This window comes from Heptranchias perlo, chromosome 12, assembly GCF_035084215.1.
Source record: "Heptranchias perlo isolate sHepPer1 chromosome 12, sHepPer1.hap1, whole genome shotgun sequence".
Classification (NCBI taxonomy): Eukaryota; Metazoa; Chordata; class Chondrichthyes; order Hexanchiformes; family Hexanchidae; genus Heptranchias; species Heptranchias perlo.
The window spans coordinates 28723109-28747299 of record NC_090336.1 but is presented as its reverse complement, the minus strand read 5'-3'; the positions used below and the strand labels follow the sequence as shown (position 1 = coordinate 28747299).

Genomic DNA, 24191 nt, shown 5'->3' with positions numbered 1-24191 from the left:
CAAAATGATCATGGCTGATCGTCTAACTCAGTACCCTGTTCCCGCTTTTTCCCCATATCCCTTGATCCCTTTAGCATTAAGAAATATATCGATCTCCTTCTTGAATACATCGAAGGACTTGGCCTCCATTGCCTTCTGTGGTAGAGAATTCCACAGGTTCACCACCCTCTGAGTGAAGAAATTTCTCCTCATCTCAGTTCTAAATGGCATACCCCGTATCATATGAAAGTCTCATATCTAAGTTTGCCGATGACACAAAGATTGGTGGCATTTTAAGCAGTGTAGATGAAAACATAAAATTACAAAGGGATATTGATAGATTAGGTGAATGGGCAAAACTGTGGCAAATGGAATTCAATGTAGACAAATGTGAGGTCATCCACTTTGGATCAAAAAAGGATAGAACAGGGTACTTTCTAAATGGTAAAAAGTTAAAAACAGTGGATGTCCAAAGGGACTTAGGGGTTCAGGTACATAGATCATTGAAGTGTCATGAACAGGTGCAGAAAATAATCAATAAGGCTAATGGAATTCTGGCCTTTGTATCTAGAGGACTGGAGTACAAGGGGGCAGAAGTTATGCTGCAGCTATACAAAACCCTGGTTAGACCGCACCTGGAGTACTGTGAGCAGTTCTGGGCACCGCACCTTCGGAAGGACATATTGGCCTTGGAGGGAGTGCAGCGTAGGTTTACTAGAATGATACCCGGACTTCAAGGGTTAAGTTACGAGGAGAGATTACACAAATTGGGGTTGTATTCTCTGTAGTTTCGAAGGTTAACGGGTGATTTGATCGAAGTTTTTAAGATATTAAGGGGAACAGATAGGGTGGATAGAGAGAAACTATTTCCACTGGTTGGGGATTCTAGGAGTAGGGGGCACAGTCTAAAAATTAGAGCCAGACCTTTCAGGAGCAAGATTAGAAAACATTTCTACACATAAAGGGTGGTAGAAGTTTGGAACTCTCTTCCGCAAACGGCAATTGATTCTAGCTCAATTGCTAAATTTAAATGTGAGACAGATAGCTTTTTGGCAACCAAAGATATTAAGGGATATGGGCCAAAGGCAGGTATATGGAGTTAGATCACAGATCAGCCATGATCTTATCAAATGGCGGAGCAGGCATGAGGGGCTGAATGGCCTACTCCTGTTCCTATGTTCCTGAGACTGTGACTCCTCGTTCTGGACTCCCCAGCCATTGGGAACACCCTCCCTGCATCTAGTCTGTCTGGTCCTGTTAGAATTTTATGTGTTTCGATGAGATCACCTCTCATTCTTCTAAACTCTAGTGAATATAGGCCTAGTCGACCCAATCTCTCCTCATACGTCAGACCTGCCATCCCAGGAATCAGTCTGGTAAACCTTAGTTGCGTTCCCTCCATGGCAAGGACATCCTTCCTCAGATAAGGAGACCAAAACTGCACACAATACTCCAGATGTGGTCTCATCAAGGCCTTGTATAACTGCAGTAAGACATCCCTGCTCCTGTACTCAAATCCTCTTGCAATGAAGGCCAACATACCATTCGCCTTTCTAACTGCTTGCTGCACCTGAATGCTCGCTTTCAGCGACTGGTGTACAAGGACACCCAGGTTTCATTGCACCTCCCCTTTTCCCAATCTATCACCTTTCAGATAATAATCTGCCTTTCTGTTTTTACAACCAAAGTGGATAACCTCACATTTATCCATGTTATACTGCATCTGCCATGTTCTTGCCCACTCACCCAACTTGTCTAAATCACATTGGAGCCTCTTTGCATCCTCCTCACAGCTCACATTCCACCCCAGCTTTGTGTCATCTGCAAACTTGGAAATGTTACATTTAGTTCCCTCATCCAAATCATTGATATATATTGTGAATAGCTAGGGCCCAAGCACTGATCCTTGCGTTACCCCACTAGTCATTGCCTGCCACCCAGAAAAAGACCCGTTTATTCCGACTCTCTGTTTCCTGTCTGTCAACCAATTCTCAATGCATGCCAGTATATTCCCCCCAATCCCATGTGCTTTAATTTTGCACACTAACCTCTTGCGTGAGACCTTATCAAAAGCCTTCTGAAAATCCAAATACACCACATCCACTGGTTCTCCCCTATCTATTCTACTAGTTACCTCCTCAAAAAACTCCAGTAGATTTGTTAAGCATGATTTCCCTTTCAGAAACCCATGCTGACTTTGTCCAATCCCGTTAATGCCGTCCAAGTGTTATCACATCTTTTATAATAGACTCTAGAATTTTCCCCACTACTGATGTTAGGCTAACTGGTCTGTAATTCCCTGTTTTTTTCTCTCCCTCCTTTTTTAAATAGTGGGGTTACATTTGTCACCTTCCAATCCAAGTTACAATCAGTTCACATTCACTCCTGGTCGCCCAGTGCCTCAAATTTAAAATTCTCAACCTCTTGTTTAAATCCCTCCATGGCCTCACCTCTTCCAATGTCTGTCACCTTCTCTAGCCCTACCACCCCCGCTCCCCGCCCACCCCCCCTCAACCCTCCCAAATGTTTTGTTTCTCTGACTCCAGCCTTTGGTGCATTCCCCTCCCTTCACTCCATCATTGGCCATAGTGCCTTCAGCTGCCTCGGACCCACATTCTGGAATTATCAACCTAAAACCCTCTGCCTTTACACCTTCCTCTCTCCTCCTTTAAGACCCTACTTTCACCTCTTTGATCAAACTTTTGGCCATTCCTCCTGATACCTCCTTTTTTTTTTTTAGCTTGGCGTGCATTTTTCCTTATATTACTGTGAAGTGCTTTGGGAAGTTTTCTATGCTGAAAGTGCTATATAAATGCAAGTTGTTGTTTTATTTGCCAGAAAAAGTTGTCACACATTGTGTACACCTTATCAGCTGGAGATTTCAATAACCAGTTGCTTAATGACAGTGGATATTTTGAAAGCTGGAATTCAATAAAACAAATTAGTCAGAAAAACAGTTTCATTCTTTCACCATTTGTGATTTCTTTCCATTACATTGTGCTCCAGTTAATATACACAAAGAAAAACAGAAATCAATATTTTGTTTGCAGTCACATGGAAAATATTACAATAAAATAACCCTTGGACCAATATATTTCTCTATCAGTAATGGGGACAAACACAAATGTGGATATTATCAACTTGGTGTATGTTGCCTCTTATCTTTCTGTAAACACTATTAGGCCTTAACAAAAGATAAGAGATGGATTTTCAGTCCATCAATGAAGAAACATGTGTAAGATCCACAGAGACAATGGAAACATACAGAACACAGATGAGACAAAGGGGGTGGGGGGGTGGTTAGAGACAGAATAAATGAGATGGAAATAATGAAAGATAAAAGCCGACAGAATGATGCAGACACCAGCGAGAAAGATGTGAGACAGCAATAGAGAAAAAAAGGGTGGGAAAAAAGGAAGAGAGTGAGAAGCACAAAAAAGGATTATAAAGTGAAAGAAATAAATTTGGAAGTTACTGGGTGAGAGAATTTTTTAGTTTGTGCATGCAACAGGAGATCAATCATAGTAAAGAAAGTAGTAAGATACATGGTATAATGCTCTTTTCAAAACAAAATAGCACATGTCCAGCTCACAATGAGTGCTAAGGAAGAACTACTAACCACTGTCATGGTTCTGCAAACAACATAATAACAGCTTGCTTAGCACCTTGTATGTAGCACCTTAATATAGAAAAACATCCCAAGGTGCTTCACAGAAGCATAATAATATAAAAAGACACTGAGCCAAAGAAGGAGATATCAGGAGGGGTAACAAAAAGCTTGGTCAAAGAGGTGGGTTTTAAGGAGTATTTTAAAGGAGGAGTGTGAGGTGGAGAGGTGGAGGAGTTTGGGGAAGTAATTCCAAAGTATGGTGCCTGGGTGACTGAAGGGAAGGCTGCCAATGGTGGGGCAAAGGCAGGAGAAGGAGCACAAAAGTCCAGAGTCAGAGAAGCGGAGAGTTTGGGGGAGGAAGCATTAGGGCTGGAAAATGTTAAAGAGATAGGGAGGGACGAGGCCATGAAGAGATTTAAATATGAGGGTGAGAATTTTAAATTTGAGGCTATTGCAGGATAAAAGCCAACGTAGGTCAGCAAGCACAGAGGTGAGGGGTGAGCAGGACATGATGCGGGATGAGGGAATGGGCAGCAGCATTTTGGAGGCGGAAGTAGGCAGTGTTTGTGATTAAGAAGGATATGGGGTCGGAAGATCAATTTGGTTTCAAAGAGGATGTTGAAGTTGCGAACTGTTTGGTTTAGCCTGAGACAGTGGCCAGGGAAGGGGATGGAGTCGTTGGCTAGAATATGGAGTTTGTGGAATGGGCCGAAGGCAATGGCATCGGTCTTCCCAATGTTCAGCTGCAGCTCATCCAAGACTGGATGTTGCAGAAGCAGTGTGACAGCACAGAAGCAGTGGAAAAGTCGAGAGGTAGACTTGAGTATCATCAGTGTACATGTAAAAAATAACTCTACATCTGTGGATGATGTCACTTAAGTAGTGGTTTCTCTGGAGGGGATGATAATATAGTGAATTTTATGCCTAAAGTTTCTTAAATTTGGTCGAATTTGCTGCTTTGTTAAAAATCTTACTGTATCTCTTTTAGGTCACACACTAAACAAACCAATATGAGGGACAAAAGTACTTACGCCACCACTATTCCAAGACTTTGCCAATGTTGTCTGGGTTTCCGGTAGGGTGGCATCAGTGAGAATCTTTCCATTGACAGCCATTATTTGATCTCCCTTCACTATTCCACCTGAAGAAGATATTTGGAAAAAATAACAAAGGTTAGATTCAAGGAAAAAAGCGTTATAATCTATTTCAGTGCATCATTAAAACTCTGCATCTGCTGCACAACATCTCTGCTTTAGGTGTTTTAAACTGAGGCTTGTGAGGACATAGAATAATGTGAAATTGGACCCAACAGATTTGAAGGGCCCGATTTTCGCAGGCCTGCTGGTTCCCGGCGGGTGGTCCATCGGGCGCGTGGAAAACGTGGACGGCTAAATGAGTGTGCCCCCCGCGCGATCGCAGGATAATTGATGCCATTAAGCCGTGGTTACGGGTTCTCCGCTCCCCAGCTGCGTGCCGGCGGCCTGCGCATGCGCATTGACGTTCGCGCGATGGTGGAGCTCTATTTAAAGGGGCAGTCCACCAAAGCCCCTCCGGCTGCAAACAAGAGGCAGCACACCATGGAGCACCCCAGGGGTAAGGCTGCACCACGGTTTTCGGACCTCGCGCTCCAGCTGCTGCTGGACGGTGTGAGGAGGAGGAGGGAGACGTTGTTCCCGACTGACGGATGGAAGTGCCCTGGCTCCGCCACCAGGAAGGCATGGGCAGAGGTGGCGGTGGAGGTCAGCAGCAGGGCCAACACCACCAGGACATGGGTGCAGTGTAGAAAGCGATTCAATGACCTCACTAGGTCCGGCAAAGTGAGTACACTAACGCACCCTCCCACAACCCGTCTCCAACATCACGCCAAACACCTCACAACCCCTTCTGCACAGCCACCACAGCGCTCCCGCAGCAATCCTCACAGCCACTCAACTACCATCCTCACCGTGCCTGCACGTACCCACCGTCCCTGTCCCCACTCGAACACTACCACACACCCCAATCCCCATGTAATGGGATGGGCATGTGGCACACGCATCCTCCCATCCATCTGCCCCACGCTCAACCCACCCACACCGATGCTTGAGGCGTCTCACAATGCAATCTGCACTCACTCACGCATCTGTGTTTTGCCTTGACAGGAGAAGAGATGCAAGAACGCCAGAGAAAGGGCACGCACCGGAGGGGGCCCGCCACACCTGCTGGTACTGACGGACGCAGAGGTGGAGGCGTTGGATATCAGCCGCACGCAACATTGCCTCTCCGTGGCGGATGGCGAGGCTGGGGCTGCAGAAATGGCCGGTAAGGGAAAGCTGACACTCAGCACTCATGATCGCGAATGACCTTAGCATCACCTGGCATCTGCCGCACCGCAACGTTTGTGCACATGCCTGATATTGCCCTCTGTTCTCTTGCAGGGCCGTCTGCGAGCGCCGTGTGTGAGGAGGGCGATTCCTCAGAGGACATGCCGGTCTCTGAGGGTGCATCGTCACATATGAGCCAAGCATCCACCAGCGCAGATACACACACCTCGGTGGGTCCCCCTCGCCAACTAATGGGTTGCACATGGTGAGTCACCACGCACGTGTGAGCATGAGCAGACCCTGGTGGCAGGGGCAGCCGCGGAGAGTCCGCGTCGGTGGGAGCACTCATCTCCAGGCTCTGCTCAGCCGGACCCAGATGCTGAACCCAGGGGGCCACCAGTGAAAAGGAGAGTCGTCGAGGGGCACCAGCACATTGCCGAGGTACTGGGAGAGGTGCCACGCGCATTGTCAACAATCGCGCAGGTGATGGAGGAGTCCAACTCCTGCATGCGGGCATTGGTGGCGCAGGTACAGGAGGGTATTGGCGACACAGTGTCGCGGGTAGGTGCGGGAACGTCTGCGGTGGAGGACAGGCTAGCCTCCCTCGAGCGTCACGCACAGCTCAACACCGAGTCCATGCAGGCCCTGACAACGGCTGTTCGGATTCAGGGTGAGCAACATTCCGCCGCCATAAACAGGCTGACGGATACACTAGGGGTGGCCTTGCAAGGCCTCACACATGCCATCCAAACTGTCGTCCAGCAGGGTGAAAGGGGTGATGTGGGCCGAGGCCATGAGAGGGATGATGGTGAACTCAAGGTGCCCCCACGTCTCACCCGTTGCCCCCCTCTCAACCAGTACCTGCAATGGTGCCTTCTCTCCAGGTGGCCGAGTCTGCCCCTGCACAGGTGCAGGAGGAGCAGTCTGTGGAGGTGCCCTCACGGGCACCGAAACCCAGGGGGCGTCGGCCCAAAGCATCTACCCGGTCAGGGCACGAACAGGAGCAACCTGCCACTACCTCTGCTGGAACCACAGGGGTAGCACCACATAGGGGTTCCCGTAAACGTAAGCCAAGGGTGTTATAAGCACAAAGGGAATGCACCAGGGTGTCTGTCAATTTGTAATGTTTTTGTTTATAGTCCTTCACTAAGTACAGAGTAAACACAATCATTCTCACCACTCCTGCCACCTCTCGTCCATTCTTCTGAGACTTGTGCAATAGGTCCCTTTCGTGGGGCTCATCATGACGACGAACACCTGGTCCCGCCCATTGGGCACACTACAGTGGGTGCAGGAGTACTGGCACCACTCTTCTGTGGAGCGGGCTGGTATGGCCCCTCGTCTGTGCACGTGATGAGATGTGAACGCCTCAGACTGTCTGATCCTAGGAGAACCGTTGACATATGAGTGCCTCCCTGGCCTGCCGAGCATCCCGGTGAGCCGGTGTTCGCTCCATGGGTCGTTCCTCATCCTCGCGCTCGTCCTCCTCCTCCCACTGCTCCTCCTCCACCTCCTCCTCCTCCACGTCGTCCTCAATGTGGGTGGCGGGTGTGGATGGGGCCTCCTCCAGCGGCACCCCTCTTTGTTGGGCCATGTTGTGCAGGGCACAGCAGACAACTATAATTCGTCCCACTCTGATTGGTGTGTATTGGAGCGCTCCCCCAGAACGATCAAGGCACCTGAAGCGCATCTTGAGCAGCCCTATGGCCTGCTCAATTGCAGACCTGGTTGCAATGTGGCTGTCATTGTATCGACGCTGCGGCTCGGTGATGGGGTTCCTCAGAGGTGTCATGAGCCACGTGTGCAGGGGATAGCCCTTGTCGCCGAGGAGCCAGCCGTTGCCGGTGTTGGGTGCGTGGATGAGGGGCGGGACGGTGGACTCCCTGAGGACGAAGGCATCGGGGCAGCTGCCGGGGTATCTGGTGCACACGTGTAGGAATCTCTGGCGGTGGTCACAGATGAGCTGGGTGTTCATGGAGTGATACCCCTTCCTGTTGATGAACAGCCCTGGCTCATGTGGAGGTGCCCGTATTGCGATGTGGGTGCAGTCGATTACACCCTGCACCCGTGGGAAGCCAGCCACAGCATGGAAACCAACCGCCCTCTCCATCTGGCTGCGCTCGTCCATGGCGAAGTTGATGTAGTGCGAGGCCCTGTGGAACAACCCATTGGTGACCTGCCTTATGCACTTGTATGCAGAGGACTGACAGACCCCGGTGGCACCCTGGAAGGATCCGGATGTGAAGAAGTTGAGGGCAGTGGTGACTTTGAAGGCGACGGGTAAGAAGATGCTGCTTGGTCCATCCGGGAGCAGCTCGTCATTAAGGAGGCTGCAGATGTCGGCGACTACCTGGCGAGTGACTCTGAGCCTCCGTATGCACTGCTCCTCAGAGAGGTCCATGAAGCTGAGCCTCGGTCTGTAGACCCTGTACCGAGGGTAGTGCCACCTGCGACGCATCTCTCTCTGCGGTTGCCCTCCCTCCTGCTGTGCAGGTGGATGTGCCACAGCACCGTGTTGGGGGGCTCCACGTCTCTGAGGCGGACGGCGTGGATTGCGAGGCTGCTGGGGCTGGTCATGCTGTTCGTCCTCCGAGGATGTCAAGGCGGCCCCCATCTGGCAGGTGTAGGTCTGAGGGGTTCTGCAAGGTAGGTGAGTGTGTCCTCGCACCGGGGTTGCGGTTCCACGTCGGTGAATCTTCTGGCTTGGAGGGGGGTGGTGGAGGGCAAGCGTTGCCCTATGTGACGGAGTGGCCTCCTGCGTTGGTGAAGGGTCTCTTCCCCCCCCCCCCCCCCACCACCTGTGGAATGCACCTTGGCAGCTGCCACAGGCTGCTGGCTGCAACACGTCCGTTTGGAGTGAGAGTGTTTCCCCCAGTATGGGAAACAGTCTCAGTTCAAGGTAAAATCCCACCCTTCCTAATAAAACAGCTCAATCAGGTCATTTAATGACCTGAAATAGCTAAATAAATACTGTCAAGTGGCATCCTGCTGGCTTTAATTGCCTGCGGGATTCCCACCAGCGGGGGCTGCGCACGCACCCCTGCACGTCAGCGTGGAACCCGGAAGTGGGCGGGATCGAGGCGGGATCCGGTCCCGCTCCGGGATTTCGCGATTTTTGGGCCCCCCCCCACCCCGCTGAGAACGCACCCGATAGTGGGTGCTAAAATCGGGCCCGAACAGTCTGAGCAAGAAAGAAAACATTCGGAAGAATGCCAATGCCGATAAAATAAAGACAAGAAAGTTTGTGACCGAGGGAAGAGAAAGGAAGTAGAGATTGGAAGGAAGAGAAAGGTTGCCAATCCAACCACAAGCTTTTTCTCAATCTTGTCCAGGAGTGCGAAAAGACCTTTCTTCAATATGGGTGCATCATTCAAATTTTGGACTTGGCTATATGGAGAGTTAGTGAGGGGTACTAAAATATTTTGTATTAGGAGGAAACAAAACTTATCAGGCAGATTAAGCAATACAGTAGATGTAGGAGTTCCATCCCAAACTAGTCCACCTGCATGTCTTGTTTTCACTAACTTTTCTTGTGTACTTCAGAATAGTTCTCTCTCTCTCTCTCCATCCCCTGCCCCCCTCCCCACCCGTTTGTTCTGTACCATTCACATTCATTTGAAATCTCTCTCTCTCCCTTAACTAACTTCAAATTGTGATAAATTGCTCACTGGAGAATATATTTGTTTCTGCTCTTCTTACTGCAGATTATTCAGTTTGTGGGGCCAGTTTTAATATGGCAAAATCAGTGTTAACAGGGCCTCAAAATAGGGTCAGTGGACTTATCACCCATAAACGCCGATGCTCTGGCCGCTGCCATTTTTACAGGGGCTTACCGCTGGGCTGTTGCTTCGGACAGTAGTTGCTTTTTAATATACAAATTGGTGTCCTATAACGTACATAGGACCCTGATTGCCATTTTAGGCCAGAAGCGATTGCAGCGTGCGCTGTGCACTCTCCGACCAGTTTTACTGGGGATACTGCTGAAGAGGCTCCAGAAAGGCAAATTTTAAATTGTTTTTGTGAGGCCAGGAGGAATAAGAAGGAGTGCTCCTTCAAGCCTCACAAAAATAACCTGGGCTGTGGCCGCCCTGGGCTCCCCCTCTTCAGCAATCGCAACCTCACCTAGGAGTTAACTTGTCGCTGGCTGGGTGGCCTCCAGGTCTCCCGATATTGCACCACCCTGAATCCGGCGAGGGGCGTCGTGATGCCCGTTTGGAGCGGGTGGCTCGCCGGTTCAATTTAAATGAAGCCTGGGCCTCAAAATGACTCCGTTCTCTTCACTGCCAGAACAGGCGGTGGGTCCGCACTCTTCACTGGTCGGCCGCCCGAAAGTTAAAATCTACCCTCACATTTAATAAATTACTCCCACAGGTAACTCCCTTCAGCCTCGATAGTATCTTCACTGGCCCTGACATTCAGGTAAGTTTTTGATAAAGTGCCCAGAATAATGAATTGAAACTTATTTTTTACTACTGGGACTTTCCGGTGCCTCCACATGATCTTTCCCACATCTTTGAGAAGGGGTGCAGCATCATTTCAGACCTTGCTTTAGACTTTAATTGCCAAATTAATTTATTGAATAATAGATGAGCAAGTGAATAAATAACACTAATATACACTTCCTTACCTAGGGAAGTATATAGTTGCCTTAGAGGTGGTGCAAAGAAGGCTCATTAGATTGATTCTTGGGATGAGAGGGTTGTCCTATGAGGAGAGATTGTGTAGAATGGGCCTATACTCCCTGGAGTTTAGAAGAATGAGAGGCGATCTCATTGAAACATGTAAGATTCTGAGAGGGCTTGACAGGGTAGATGCTGTTTCCCCTGACTGGAGAGTCTAGAACAAGGGGGCACAGCCTCAGGATAAGGGATCGGCCACTTAGGACTGAGATGAGGAGGAATTTCTTCACTCAGAGGGTTGTGAATCTTTGGAATTCTCTACCTCAAAGGGCTGTGGATGCTCAGTCGTTGAGTACATTCAAGGCTGAGATCGATAGAATTTTGGACTCTAAGGGAATCAAGGAATATGGGGATCGGGCGGGAAAGTGGAGTTGAGGTCGAAGATCAGCCATGATGTTATTGAATGGCGGAGCAGACTCGAGGGGCCGTTTGGCCTACTCCTGCTCCTATTACTTACTGTAAACAATTTTACAACACCAAGTTATAGTCCAGCAATTTTATTTTAAATTCACAAGCTTTCGGAGCCTCCGAAAGCTTGTGAATTTAAAATAAAATTGCTGGACTATAACTTGGTGTTGTAAAATTGTTTACAATTGTCAACCCCAGTCCATCACCGGCATCTCCCTATTACTTATGTTCTTTATGTTCTTATATAATACAATAGATATTATGCTATACTAGTTCCTCAAAAGGAAAATAATAAATGGTTTGCTCTATCTAAATTACTATTTTATAATCAACAAAATCTCCCAGCTATGTGTCCAAAATCAAGACCATCTGGGTTACATTAATCTATCCATGGCAGAGAATTGAGATGCAGGTTTTGTTTCATAAGAAATTCAGTCTGCTTATTGGAATTGTAGCCTAGTTCGAACACAAGGAAGTTATTGGGAAAAAGACATAACTGTAACAGATAGTAAGCGGCATCAGTAATCTTGGTCTAGTGAAGAAAAAAAAAGCCAAGCTTCCTGTTCCTGTCCACTATCCATTGACACCTGTTGGAAAGTGTGTGTATGTGGATATCAGCTGAGGAGTGGACCTGGTTGTGATGTGTCACCCATGTAAGTAAGTGGACCTGGTTGTGATGTGTCACCCATGTAAGTAGTTGTTGGCATTCACTCTTTAGGCTAGAACCATAGCCTATGGTCTTCAGATGAAAAAAGAAAATCTGTGAAGGGAAGAAATAAATTATTTTCCCTTTTTTACAAACGATACAAAGTACCACAGAATAACTCACTGAATGGCACGTAATTAGATACTCCATTAACCTTTTTGCTCATAAATTATTCAAGCACTAATTCCCAACCTATGTTCCACTGTGTTCCACCATGGATTAGTAGTATGGCAGTTCACAACTGCAATCCTGCATATGGCAAGTCTGCAATCTCAGACACTTCTTGACAGATAGCAAGGGAGGGAAAAATCAAAGGGAAAGAAGGAACACCGCACGCTATTCTCACCCACCATTTTGAAGTGCATCAGTTGCATTGATGTTAGCAGAAAAAAAACACCTATGAGACAGTAGGAGAGAAAGAGAGAGAAACAGACAGACAGACATAAATAGAGAGAAAAGAAAGTCTCTTTACTCATTTTAAGCACAGGAGGAGGCCATTTGGTTTATTGGGCGTACACCAGCTCTTTGCTGGAGCAAACCAAAATTAATCTTAGTGCCCTACTATAGCCCTGTATCTTCCTCTGCTTTGAATATTTATCCACTTTCCCTTAAAAGAGTCAATTGAAAGTTCTAAGACTGAGATAGATAGATTTTTGTTACATATGGGTACCAAGGGATATGGTGCAAAGGTGGGTAAATGAAGTTGAGGTACATATCAGGTACAGATCTAATTGAATGGTCCAATTCCAGGTATGCCGCACCCATCTGAAACAGGCATTAGTTGCCCTGCATATGCAAACAGGAGTCCTAACACTTGTTGTAGGATCCTGATCGAAATTGGTCATCAACTGGGAGGAGCTTGTGCAGCACATGCTGTGCCCAGTTGGTCCAGGTATTTAGCAGCATAATTAACAGTCCTTAAAGGGACTGCTGGACCCACCCACAAGAAGGTCGGAATTTTCTTTTACAATTTACAAAAATACTGCAGGACACTGCCTGCCTGGGCTCTCCCCGCTCCAGTTCGCCTCCCTCCCCAGGACCTAACTGTGGGCCAGCCTGGTGCCGGCTGAAAATCGTAAGGCCCCGATTGGCAAGCTGCATTGGGACACCTGATTGGTGTTCGCAGCTCGATGGATTCATGCAGATGAGGCCCGAAACTCAATCTCGACTGTGCCTTGGGCCGATGTCTTCAGACGTGCGTTGCGATCATGCCAGAAATCGGCGCTACTTGAATTTCTCCCACAGTGTCTTCAAATAAAAATATTTGTGCTGTGATATTTATTAGGATGAAGACTGTGGGTGATTGCACAATATATGGTCAATGATGGTCTTAAACCAACAGACATATTTGAAGCCAATATTTCATATTGTGTGGTAAATGGACAACAGTAGCTTTCCTGAATAAGAAAGTCTTTAATTTCAGGGCTATTATTAGTCATGTTTTAGAGAAAAGCATCCTCACAGACTAAAATCAGACACAGAGATCAACATCCGCTACTCCCACTGTGACCACAATCGACACAAATACCTCAATGACCTTCAAGCAGCCTCTCTGCTGCTTACCATACCCCAGCCTTGCCTCTTTCCTGTTTGGCCTGTTGCCAGGCCCCAGTGAATGACCTCAACCTTGCCGATGCATAACACAGTCACTTGTACCAGCTATCTTTATATATTCATGAATGTTGTGCATCATTATACTCACCCACAAATGCAAATTTTATAGATTGCAATAAAATTCTAGCAATTTTATTGTAATCTGTTAATTCTATTAAAAAGTTATTTCAAGGGAAGCTGAAATTAAACATATCTATTTTAACCAGTTTTAGTAAAAACAATAGTGAAATAATAATCAAAAATTATTTTTAAGATTTCAAAAGTCAAAATATGACATAATCTAAAGTAGGTTATTTTTGGAAAGTCCCTCCCTTTCTCCACATATTGACCGAACATCTGAGAATGCAGACTTCTCGAATAGAAGCATTCCATGCTGTGGGCTCAGAGTCCTTTTTGGGGGGCATATGGAGTGGATTGGAATTTGCTTCACTTTTCATCTTATCAGTAAATAGTGACAACTGCACCACTCGACATGGGTCTAGTGAGAGCATTATCACATACACAAACATGAGCACTTGGGAAAGATATTATTTAAGGCAATGCAGACTTCTTGAACATCTAATCTGTGCATTATATCATTTTTACAAACCAATTAGCAGGAATTAATTATATATAAATATAATACCTACTATTACTGTCCACTAAATATGCAAATTGATACACTGTGTGAGTATCTCTCTGACACTTTATGTAGGCCTGGTCACATTACTTGTAACATTAGCTCTCCCAGCTGTTACTCTGTAATCAAAAGGAATTAGAAGCTGATAATGCCAGGAGAGACTGTGAAGACTGAAAGATCATGGGCTCGATTTTCGGACATCCGAGACGGAGGGTTCGTGGTGGGAGGGCTCTGAAAGTCAGGGATTCCCGGGGCGACGGGATCCCACTTAAACCAATTATTTACATAGTTCAGGTCGTCTGCAGACCTGATTGACATGATATTTTAGGAGGGGTGGGATTTTCAACTCAACTGAGACTGTTTCCTGTACTGGGGGAGACACTCCCAGTTGAAATGGACGTGTAGCAGCCACCAGACTGTGGCAGCTGCAAAGGTCCATTTGACAGGTGTGTGTGAGGGGGGGGGGGTGGGGGGAGACCCTCACTCATTGCAGGAGGCCACTCTGTCACTTTGGACAAAGTTTGGCCTCCACCACCCTCCTCCTAACAATAAAATTCACCAACTTGGAACCTCAACCCTGGTGTGCAGACACATTTACCTACCTTGTGGACCCCCTCAAACGTACACCTTCCAGATGGGGGCCGCCATAGCTGCAGTCATGACCTCCTCGGAGGACGAACAGCATCGCCGGCCACGCCGTCCACCTCTGACACGTGGAGCTCCACAACACAGTGCTGTGACACATCCACCTGCACAGCAGGAGGGAGGGCAACCGCAGAGAGAGATGCGTCACAGAGGGCACTACCCTCGCCACAGGGTCCACAGACTGAGGCTCAGCTTCCTGGACCTCTCTGAGAAGCAGTGCATACGGAGGCTCAGAGTCACTCGACATGTAGTCGTGGACATCTGCAGCCTCCTTCATGCCGAGCTGCTCCCGGCTGGCCCGAGCACCATCTTCTTACCTGTCGCTGTCAAAGTCACCACTGCCCTCAACAACTTCTCCTCTGCATTCTTCCAGAGTGCCACCGGGGACATCGCTGACATCTCTCAGTCGTCTGCACAAAAGAGTCCTGCAAATGCACCTACACCCACTCTGCAGTGACACAATGGGTGGCATCAGGTGTGGGTCTTCATTGTGATCCTCAGGAAAGGGCATTACTGCACAAACCAGACAAGATTCGCAAAGACGTGGCAGTAGTGGTGACAATATAATATGTAATGTGAGTTGATCAGAAATCAAATATAAGTAAAAACCATGACAAACCCTCAAACACCCTTGTGCATCCCCTTCATGCTCACGACACGTTTGCCTTACGCTTCCTACTGCACATATGTGATGCATGCCCTGTGGCTGCAGCACAGGTAGTGGCAGGTTGGGTGAGGCTGACCATGAAAGAGATGCATCAGAGGGTGAGTATGAGATAGAGCCATGAGATTGTATGAGGATTGGGTTGAGTGATAGCGGTGGGATGAGTACTGGCGAGGTGAGTAAGTGTAGGTAAGATGAGGATGAGCTTTGAGTGGGTATGAAGAGTGATGTGATAAGAGTAGTGTTGGCATTGCAGAAGGAGATGTGGGGTGGGGGCGGTGATGTGGCAGATGGAGTGTAGGGGAATGAGTAAGTGTACTCACTTCGGCTGACCTACTTAGGTCATTGAAGCGCCTCCTGCACTGTATGCAGGTGTGTGATATGTTGGTGGTGCAGGTGACCTCCTCTGCCACCTCGAGCCAGGTCTCCACGGTGGCAGAGGCAGGCCACTTCCTCCTCTCTGCCGGGGAGAAGATCTCTGTCCTCCTCCTCCTCCTCCTCCTCACCCCATCTAGTAAGACCTGGAGTGAGGCATCATTAAACATGGGAGCAGCCATCCCCCTGGGCTGCTCCATGCTGTAATCTTGGCTCCTTTCTGCAGCATCAGTCAGTGGAGGACTGCCCCTTTAAATAGGGCTCCTCCAGTTGACATCCTTTGACGCGGCTGCGCAGTCCGCCCGCTGCGCAGCTTTCCAGCGCGAAACCCGGAAGCCAAGGTAAGTGCCTTCAATTAGGCTGCGATCTGTGTGGAGCACCCCGAATTCACTGGGCGCGTTACCCACGGGCCCAGTCGACCCCCCGCTGCCAACCCACCTCCCTCCTAAAATCGAGCCCCATCTCTAACTGAAGAATTCAACTTGTCACCTATGCCTTTCTCTTAATGCAATGTCTCGCAATACAGGTTAGGATATGTTGGCCTGTCTTCCATTGTTAATTCTTTGGTGGAGTATAGTTCCACAGCTGCAGTCACTTTCTTGTAGCTCAAGCAGACACTCTACTGTACCTCACGCATTATCCACATGTGAGCTCTGACAATCAGTGTCAGCAGGCTATTTGATCACAGAGGACATCATTGCCAAGCCTAATCTGATGTACAAATGCACCTGGACTTCCAATAGGGATCGCTGGATAATGATCAAAAGCAGAAATCTTTTCCCCTTCCCTAACCCAGTGTATTGAAACCAATTTTACTGCCCCCTACCACTACACCAACAGAGACATGGGGCTCGATTTTAGGATCGTGTTTCCGACGGGTTCCCAGCGGGGTGGCCCCAAAAATCCCGATGACCGGATCGCGACGAAATCCCGGCCACTTCCGGGTACCGCGCTGACGTGCGGGGCTGCGCGCGCAAGCCCCGCTGGTGGGAATCCCGCAGGCAATTAAAGCCAGCGGGGTTCCACTTGAGAGTACTTACCTTGCTCGTTGTGGTCAGTTAATGAGCTGAAGCAGCTGTCAAAAGAGGAAGTGTGGGATTTTAGGTTCAAGGCAGTGAGTTTCCCACACTGGGGGAAACAGTCTCCCTCCAACCAGGCGTGTTGCAGCCAGCAGCCTGTGGCAGGTGCCAAGGTGCGCTCCACGGGGGAGAGCCCTCAGCCATGCAGGAGGCCACCGCGTCACATAGGGCAACCCCTGCCCTCCACCACCCCCCGCCAAGCCAGAGGACAGACCGACACGAAACCGCAGCCCCAGTCCGAGGAACCACACACCTACCCTGCACAACCCCTCAGACCAACACCTGCCAGTTGGGTGGTGTGTGGAGACCCTCGGAGGACGAAGAGCATGACCAGCACCAGCAGCCTCGCAGTCCACGCCGTCCGCCGCAGAGACGTGGATCCCCCCAACACGGTGTTGTTGCACACTCACCTGCACAGCAGGAGGGAGGGCTACCGCAGAGAGAGACACGTCGCAGAGGGCACTACCCTCGCCACAGGGTCCACAGACCGAGGCGCAGCTCCCCGGACCTCTCCGAGCAGCAGTGCACAGGGAGGCGCAGATTCGCTCGACATGTAGTCGTGGAGATCTGCAGCATCTTTCATGCCGAGCTGCTCCTGGCTGGCCCCAGCACCAACTGCTTACCTGTCGCTGTCAAAGTCACCACTGCCCTCCACACCTTCTCCTCCGCATCCTTCCAGGGTGCAGCCGGCTACACCGCCGATGTCTCTCAGTCGTCTGCGCGGACGAGCCCTGCAAATACACCTGCACCTACTCTGCAGTAACACGATGGGTGGCATCAGTGGTGGGTCCTCATAGTGATACCCAGGAGCGGGCATTATTGGACAGAATGGACAGGATTCGCGGAGACATGGCAGTGGTGGAGTCAATATAATGTGTGCTGTTTGTTGCTCTGAAATTCAATATGGGTAACACCCATGACAAACCCTCAGACACCCTTGTGCACCCCCTTCATGCTGACGAGACGTTTGCCTTACGCTGCCTACTGCACATATGTGATGCATGCCCTGTGGCTGCAGCACAGGTGGTGGCAGGTTGAGTGAGGCTGGCCGTGAGGGAGATGCACGAGAGGGTGAGTATGGGATGGAGCAATGAGATTGTATGTGGATTGGGTTGCGTGTTAGTGGCAGGGTGAGTACTGGCGAGGTGAGTAGGTGGAGGTAAGATGAGGATGGGGTGTGAGTGGGTATGAAGGGTGATGTGACAGAATAGTGTTGGCGGTGCCGAAGGAGATGTGGGGTGGGGGCAGTGTTGTGGCAGACGGAGTGTAGGGGAAAGACTTCGTGTTCTCACTGCGGCTGACCTACTGCGGTCATTGCAGCGCCTCCTGCACTGTATGCAGGTGGGCGATATGTTGGTGGCGCAGGTGACCCCCTCTGCCACCTCGAGCCAGGCCTTCTTGGTGGCAGAGGCAGACCGCTTCCTCCCGCCCGCCGGGGGGAAGATCTGTGTCCTCCCCCTCCTCCTCACCCCATCTGATGATACCTGGGGTGAGGCATCATTAAACTGGGAGCAGCCTTCCCCCTGGGCTGCTCCATGCTGCAATTTGTCCCATTGGTTGCAGCATCTGTCAGTGGAGGACTGCCCCTTTAACTAGAGAGCCTCCAGCTGACAGATCGTACTGCGCATGCGCAGCCCGCCCGACGCGCAGACCAGCAGCGTGGACCCCGGAGGAGCAGGTAATTGATTCCTATTAGTGGGTTGCCTGCTACGATCGCGTGGGCAACCCACTAATTTCGCCGAGCGTGTTGACCACGCTCCCGGAGGACCACCCGCTGGGAACCCGCAGGCCTGCTAAATTCGGGCCCATGCTAACTCTGCATAAATTGTTTTGCTGAGCATCTCCACAAGTGCATCTACTCGCCTCCTGAAACAAAAATAAGCATACCTGAAACTGCTCAACAATGACAAAAATAGGGCTAATCCTCTGAGGAACCGAAAGCCATGGCTGGAAAGCCATTCTAACCCTCTTTATGGTGGTTCACAACTCACCCAAAAGCTACTGTGCAAAAGTACCTTTCTCAGGACTACCTGTCACAATCATATGGATACAAATATTCCCCAAAAAATTGTCCCTGTAACTGTTCTAAATGTGTTCGTAAAATAAAAAAGTGTGTCGAAAGTTATTGATAATCCTGTGCTGTCCAGCATTAAATTTTCAGTGTTACTCAGACAGGCTATTCAATGGAGTGATCTGGTGGGCTTTCAGCCTCACACCCCTTTCCCTCTTTGTTACTTCCTGGAACTTGAGCTGTGTATGTCTGTCTCTGTTTTCCTATGCCTCCATCTTTTCCACAAAACTTTTGGTCACCTCTTCTAACTCTGTCACCCCAGCTTAGCAGCCATTCCCTGCATCTGTTTTTTCTTCCCCCATTGTAAAGCACCATTGAACATTTTCTACGTGAAAGGCACTGTATAATAAAATTGTTGTTCCTTTTCTCGCTCATTCTCAGAACACCTTTACTCTCTCTATCTTATAGCAGTACAGGTAATGGCTAGAGAAAAGAATGTATAGTTACCAGAACAGATTTAGTGTTATAGAATTGCAAAAAATATATTTCAGTTGGTATATTGAGTAAGTCTTGCTCCGCAATATGCAGAGCGCAGCTTTTGTACTGTTTATTTGTTCACCTGTTGCTTTGCCCTCACATCAGTCCAGCTCTCCATGGGAACCTGGCAAAGAATAACAGCGGGGGGCTCTGTTTGTGCAAGCCACAAGCATGGATCCTCATAACTCCAATATGAATATCATTCACATCATAGCCACAAAAATTCATCAAAGCATTTTCATTTAAAAACTATTTGGAATGGCCAAAAAGTACAAATTTGAATTTTTACTACGCTTTAACTTTGAACCAGCATTACTTTTTTTTTCCTCTGGTTTTGTACTTTACATTTTTTCTAGCACAGAAATTCCAGCTTTTAATATCAGGCCAAAAAAAGACAGTGCTCACTACTGTATTTGAAGTCAAGCCTATTACAGAACCACTTTTATTCCTAATGGTTCTGTAACATAATGAGAGCATAAGATGACTCTGACAGTCATGGTGGGACAATTCATTCTACTGGGCAAGTAACTTCAATACTGCGTCACAAATGCAAATTTATATAATTTATTGTGATTCAAATGGAAGTATCTTTTAGTTCCAGTACATCTATGGAATGGCAAGTTCATGCCTCATAACAATAGAAAGCACTTTAATCTTATTTTAAGCATCGCTAAACTAATAGAAATGTGACATTTCTCTTATGTTATAAATTACATTCTCAAATATTTCAGCGTAGCAAACATACCTGTGGGAGAATGCAGATAATATCTAACTGTACCATGACCCTCAAATAAATTATAACAAAAAATAAAAAGGGAAGGTAACAATTTAACTGTCTTAAAAATAGTGTCCTGCAATGATGTATACTGGTAAAATCTGGTTCAGGCAGGTCTTAAAATGAGTTGAATGCTATAATTTTCAGATTATAATTGAAAGATAAATGTGGTAGAGGAGAGGTGTCCAAGATGCAGCTCCTGGGGTCCTGTAATCTAGCCCACAATGCTCCTGCTGGTTCCTTTTTACTTTGCACTTGTGCACTAAGCTGTCTTCTGCTGTTCAAAGTCCCAGGCCTGGATGACTAGAAAAGGCTGCTTCCTACTCAGTAGATTTTGACCAGTCTGGGAGCAGCACTGACCCGTCTTCCAGGTCCAGGAATTTTAAAGAACTGAAGATTCCAAGTTTTCAGACTTTGGCAGAGGGGCGGGTCTCATCTTTTTGTATATGTGGGTCTCTGTTTTATGTGTATTTGGGAGGTTTTTTCTCTGTATGTGGGTTCACTTTCTCGTGAATGAGTTTTTTTTGTATGTATTGGGGCAACACTTTTGGAGGTCTTGCTTTTTGTGTATACGGAGGGGACTTGCTTTTTTTGTATACGGAGGGGACTTGCTTTTTTTCTGTATGGGGGATTCAATTTTTCTGTATTGGTGCTCACATTATTGCATAATCATATGCAGCTCAGTGACTGGTTTTGACACATGTATCCAATTCCAAAATATTGGACCCCCTGAGACAGAAGAATGTCACAGTCACTGTGATAGCTTCCGAGTTCAAGTACATCTAGCTTGGATTTTACTTGCGACTGACATGAAATAGTCGTTAACCTATTCACTAGCCTATTAACTTATTCTCAATACAACCAGTATAGCAATAATTCTGTACAGGTATTAGAATGGTACTCGAACTGAACCAGAAACTAGAGCTTATTTAAATTGGGGTAAGGAGGTGTTTCCAATAAAGTTATTAAAACCTGATTCTTTACTGGCTCAGTTAGCACTTCTCTCTCATCGTTCCAAGTTCCCAAAAGACCGAATTTCACCTATGCACAGGAGTGTCAAGAGCTTTTCCAACTTTGAAAGTAAAACATTCAAGTCTTAGAAAGAAGTTATTCATATTTGAATTGGTTTCAGTGCACTACCAAGGATTTTTGAGGCAGGCATTATTTCACCATCACAAATGTTTATCTTTGAAAATATAAATCTTGCCACAATTTGAAATTTTACACCTGTTTGTTTTGCATTTTTGGATAACTGTCTTAGTTTGAGCTCATGTTTGACAAAACAGCAAGGAGTTGAAATTGAGCTAACTTCAAAATCTTGTCCAACTCATACCCACTACCTGGTCCATTAGATGGATGCCAATCAAATGTATATTCAGGTCAGTGCAGTCCCAACATAGATTTTATTTAAACTTACCTAATATCATGACTGATCAGGAGCAGTATTAACCAGAAGTAATCAAGATATGTATTATTTGATATAAGTAAGAAGGAAGTCCTAGAGGGGATAAAAGAGCTCAAAAAACAATAAATCCCCAGGGATAGTATAGTAAAAATGACTCAGGAGGAGACTGTGAGTCATTGACCATCATTATGAGTTTGGAAGAAAGCCAACATGGTGCTCATTTTTAAAAGGGGTGACAAATCAGGAACAGGCAACTATAAAGCAATTAGCCTTATTTCAATCCAATCTACACGAATGGAATTGACTATCAGGTATAAGCTTTAAGATTATGTAAACAATAGTAACTTAGTAAACAGCAATCAACATGGATTCAGAAGGAGAAGATACTCCCTGACCAACCTCCTTGATTTATTTGAGGAAGTGACATCCCAAGTGGACTGTGGTAAGCCTTGCGACATGTTATACCTGGACTTCTAAGAGATATCTGACAAAGTTCAGTATAAATGGCTTTTGGTTAGCTCAATGGGAATTCAGGATAAATCTTAGGTATGGATAAGAAATTGGCTGAAAGGTAGAAAATAATAGGTGCTTGTTCGAGAAGTTTCCTTGGGCTGGGTAGAAGTACTGAATGACTTACCTGTTGATTTCCAACATGTCCTTTACCAAAAAGGTTGATGATTTCTAAGCAAGTTACAAAATTATTGGGTGGAAATTTCCTCATTTACACAGCCCTACATGCAAAATACCTTTCGCTAGAACAGTAGAATGATCTTGGAATAAGTGGAAGTCAAGGTTTTTCAAATCTCTTGGATCGAGAAGAACATCAGAACATAATAGAAATAATCTCACCATGCTTGTCTGCAGCACCTCCATCATAGATTGCAGATACAACAATCTTCCCAAGTGGGGAGTTGATGCCCCCCTCAACCGCAAGGTCCAATGGTCCCTCCTGTATAATAGAATGGATTATCATGTCACTTTGTAGATCAGTTTAAGACTTCTATTGACTTTCATTATCATTGAAATCTTTACATTGCAGCTCTTTTGTCAGTAGGAGCCCTGACTCCAGGAGTAGTACTGCACTGTAAATGATTTGGTGCTGGTGATTCTAGTGGCACTTCGGTAGCCTGCACATAACTTTTTCAAACATCATGAAAAGACAGACAGCCAGAAAATGGAAATCACATCTGAAACTTTTCAACAACTGCCCTTGTGCAAGCATATAATATTATAAATGGAATGTTAAATTTGAAATGCCAATGTTCACTGTTAACGTAAGGAAACATCAGAGTCCACCCGACAAGGGAACGGATGGCTATAAATGAGGCACCTCTGCAAACTAAATGGCTAAGAACTTACTAAACAATAACTTCAGACCCAGTCACTGAAGCTTTTAAATTTTTATTTGCTAATCCCAATATCAGAAAAACTCATAACTGGAATATTTTTGTAGTTACAACACAAAATATTAAAGGAGAGATGCCATCATCATTAATTCATTTAAAATCAGTTACAAATAATTGTGTCTAGTTTTAACATTTTTTTAATGTTACCTTATCTGTTGCTTCTAAATATTAGTAGCAGTCAGTGTTGCTGGAGAAACTCTCTTGGAAGATTTACTGAGACTGATAGTATGAGTGAGTAGATGGGGAACTGTGGCAGGAGGCCTGGTCTGCCAGACGGCCACCCGGAAGTTAAATTCCACCCTAATGTTTTATAACTTTAGCAAATTCATGAACATTTTTTGACAAGTTGTTGTAATATGGCAAGCAATGCACTTCCAGTGCGGAATGAGCGTACACACATCGCCCATCATATCAGACAATGTAATGTTTGCTTTAGGACACTGTGTTCACGGGTCGTGGGTATACCTAACCCCAGGTGGATAGAAATCTAATGGCCTCATAGACACCTTAGCATCACTTCACAAACCCATTAAGGGTTTACTGACCCCAGTTTGAAAATCTGTGGTTCACCTTCTTCAGTAGTGCACAGACATGACATGGGTCACTAAGCTGCTTTTATAAATTCCCGTTCTCCAATTTTGCCAAGATGCAAGGCATGTAAAAATTCCTGCTGATGGTGAAAATATTGCTAATGGCACATCTGCAGTACCAATCTGCCACTTGCTTTGAGATCATTCATTAATTTGCATGCTTATAGAAATCAATACAAGAATACTAAAAATACCAGAGTTATGGGCTGATAGAAGAGAAGATTCAGCTGTGTGGGTGTACCAGGACCAATACAAATTTGACTTATTTTAATTACTTATTAGGAATTGTCTAAAAGTCTACATATTTTGACTGCTCTCCTTGAAAACCACAGAAAAGGACTGATTATCTTGAAATTGCAAGTTAAATTTACATTTACACCAATTTTTAGCAACACCTGTTGATTGTGCATTAGCTTTCCCTTCCCTTGAGATGAACATCACGACCCCACCTGGGTTTTCATATACTGTCACCTGGCCAAAAACTGACGAGTTCATCCTCCAACCTGGAGTGACACTCAACCCCGGCACTTGAACATGCAATCTTCTGTTTGGAGACAAGTATTCTCTCTGCTCTAGCTACCAAGATGATAGATATTTCAGGGATTTTATTTATAGAATACTACACGGGCAAAAAATTGTAGTGACCATACAGTAAAATTAGTTAGAAGTAAAAACTGTAATGCAAAGTGGCACCCCTCCTGAAGGTATTTGTTCAAACTTGTAGATAAGGCTTGTGTAGAGGAAGAAATAATGGAAATAAGGCATATGAAGTAACTATATTACCGA

The 24191-nt window shown here is 46.6% G+C and overlaps 1 protein-coding gene across 1 annotated transcript in view; it reads right to left on the bottom strand.

Annotated features, from left to right (window-relative positions):
- The window catches only part of ush1c (Usher syndrome 1C), a 228239-nt gene that overhangs the window by 5673 nt on the left and 198375 nt on the right, over positions 1-24191 (bottom strand). Inside the window, exons 18-19 of the mRNA XM_067993855.1 lie at positions 22259-22358; positions 4621-4730 (exon numbers count right to left, since the gene is read on the bottom strand). Of these exons, the coding sequence (XP_067849956.1) occupies positions 4621-4730; positions 22259-22358 (210 nt within the window). The remainder of the gene's footprint in view (positions 1-4620; positions 4731-22258; positions 22359-24191) is intronic.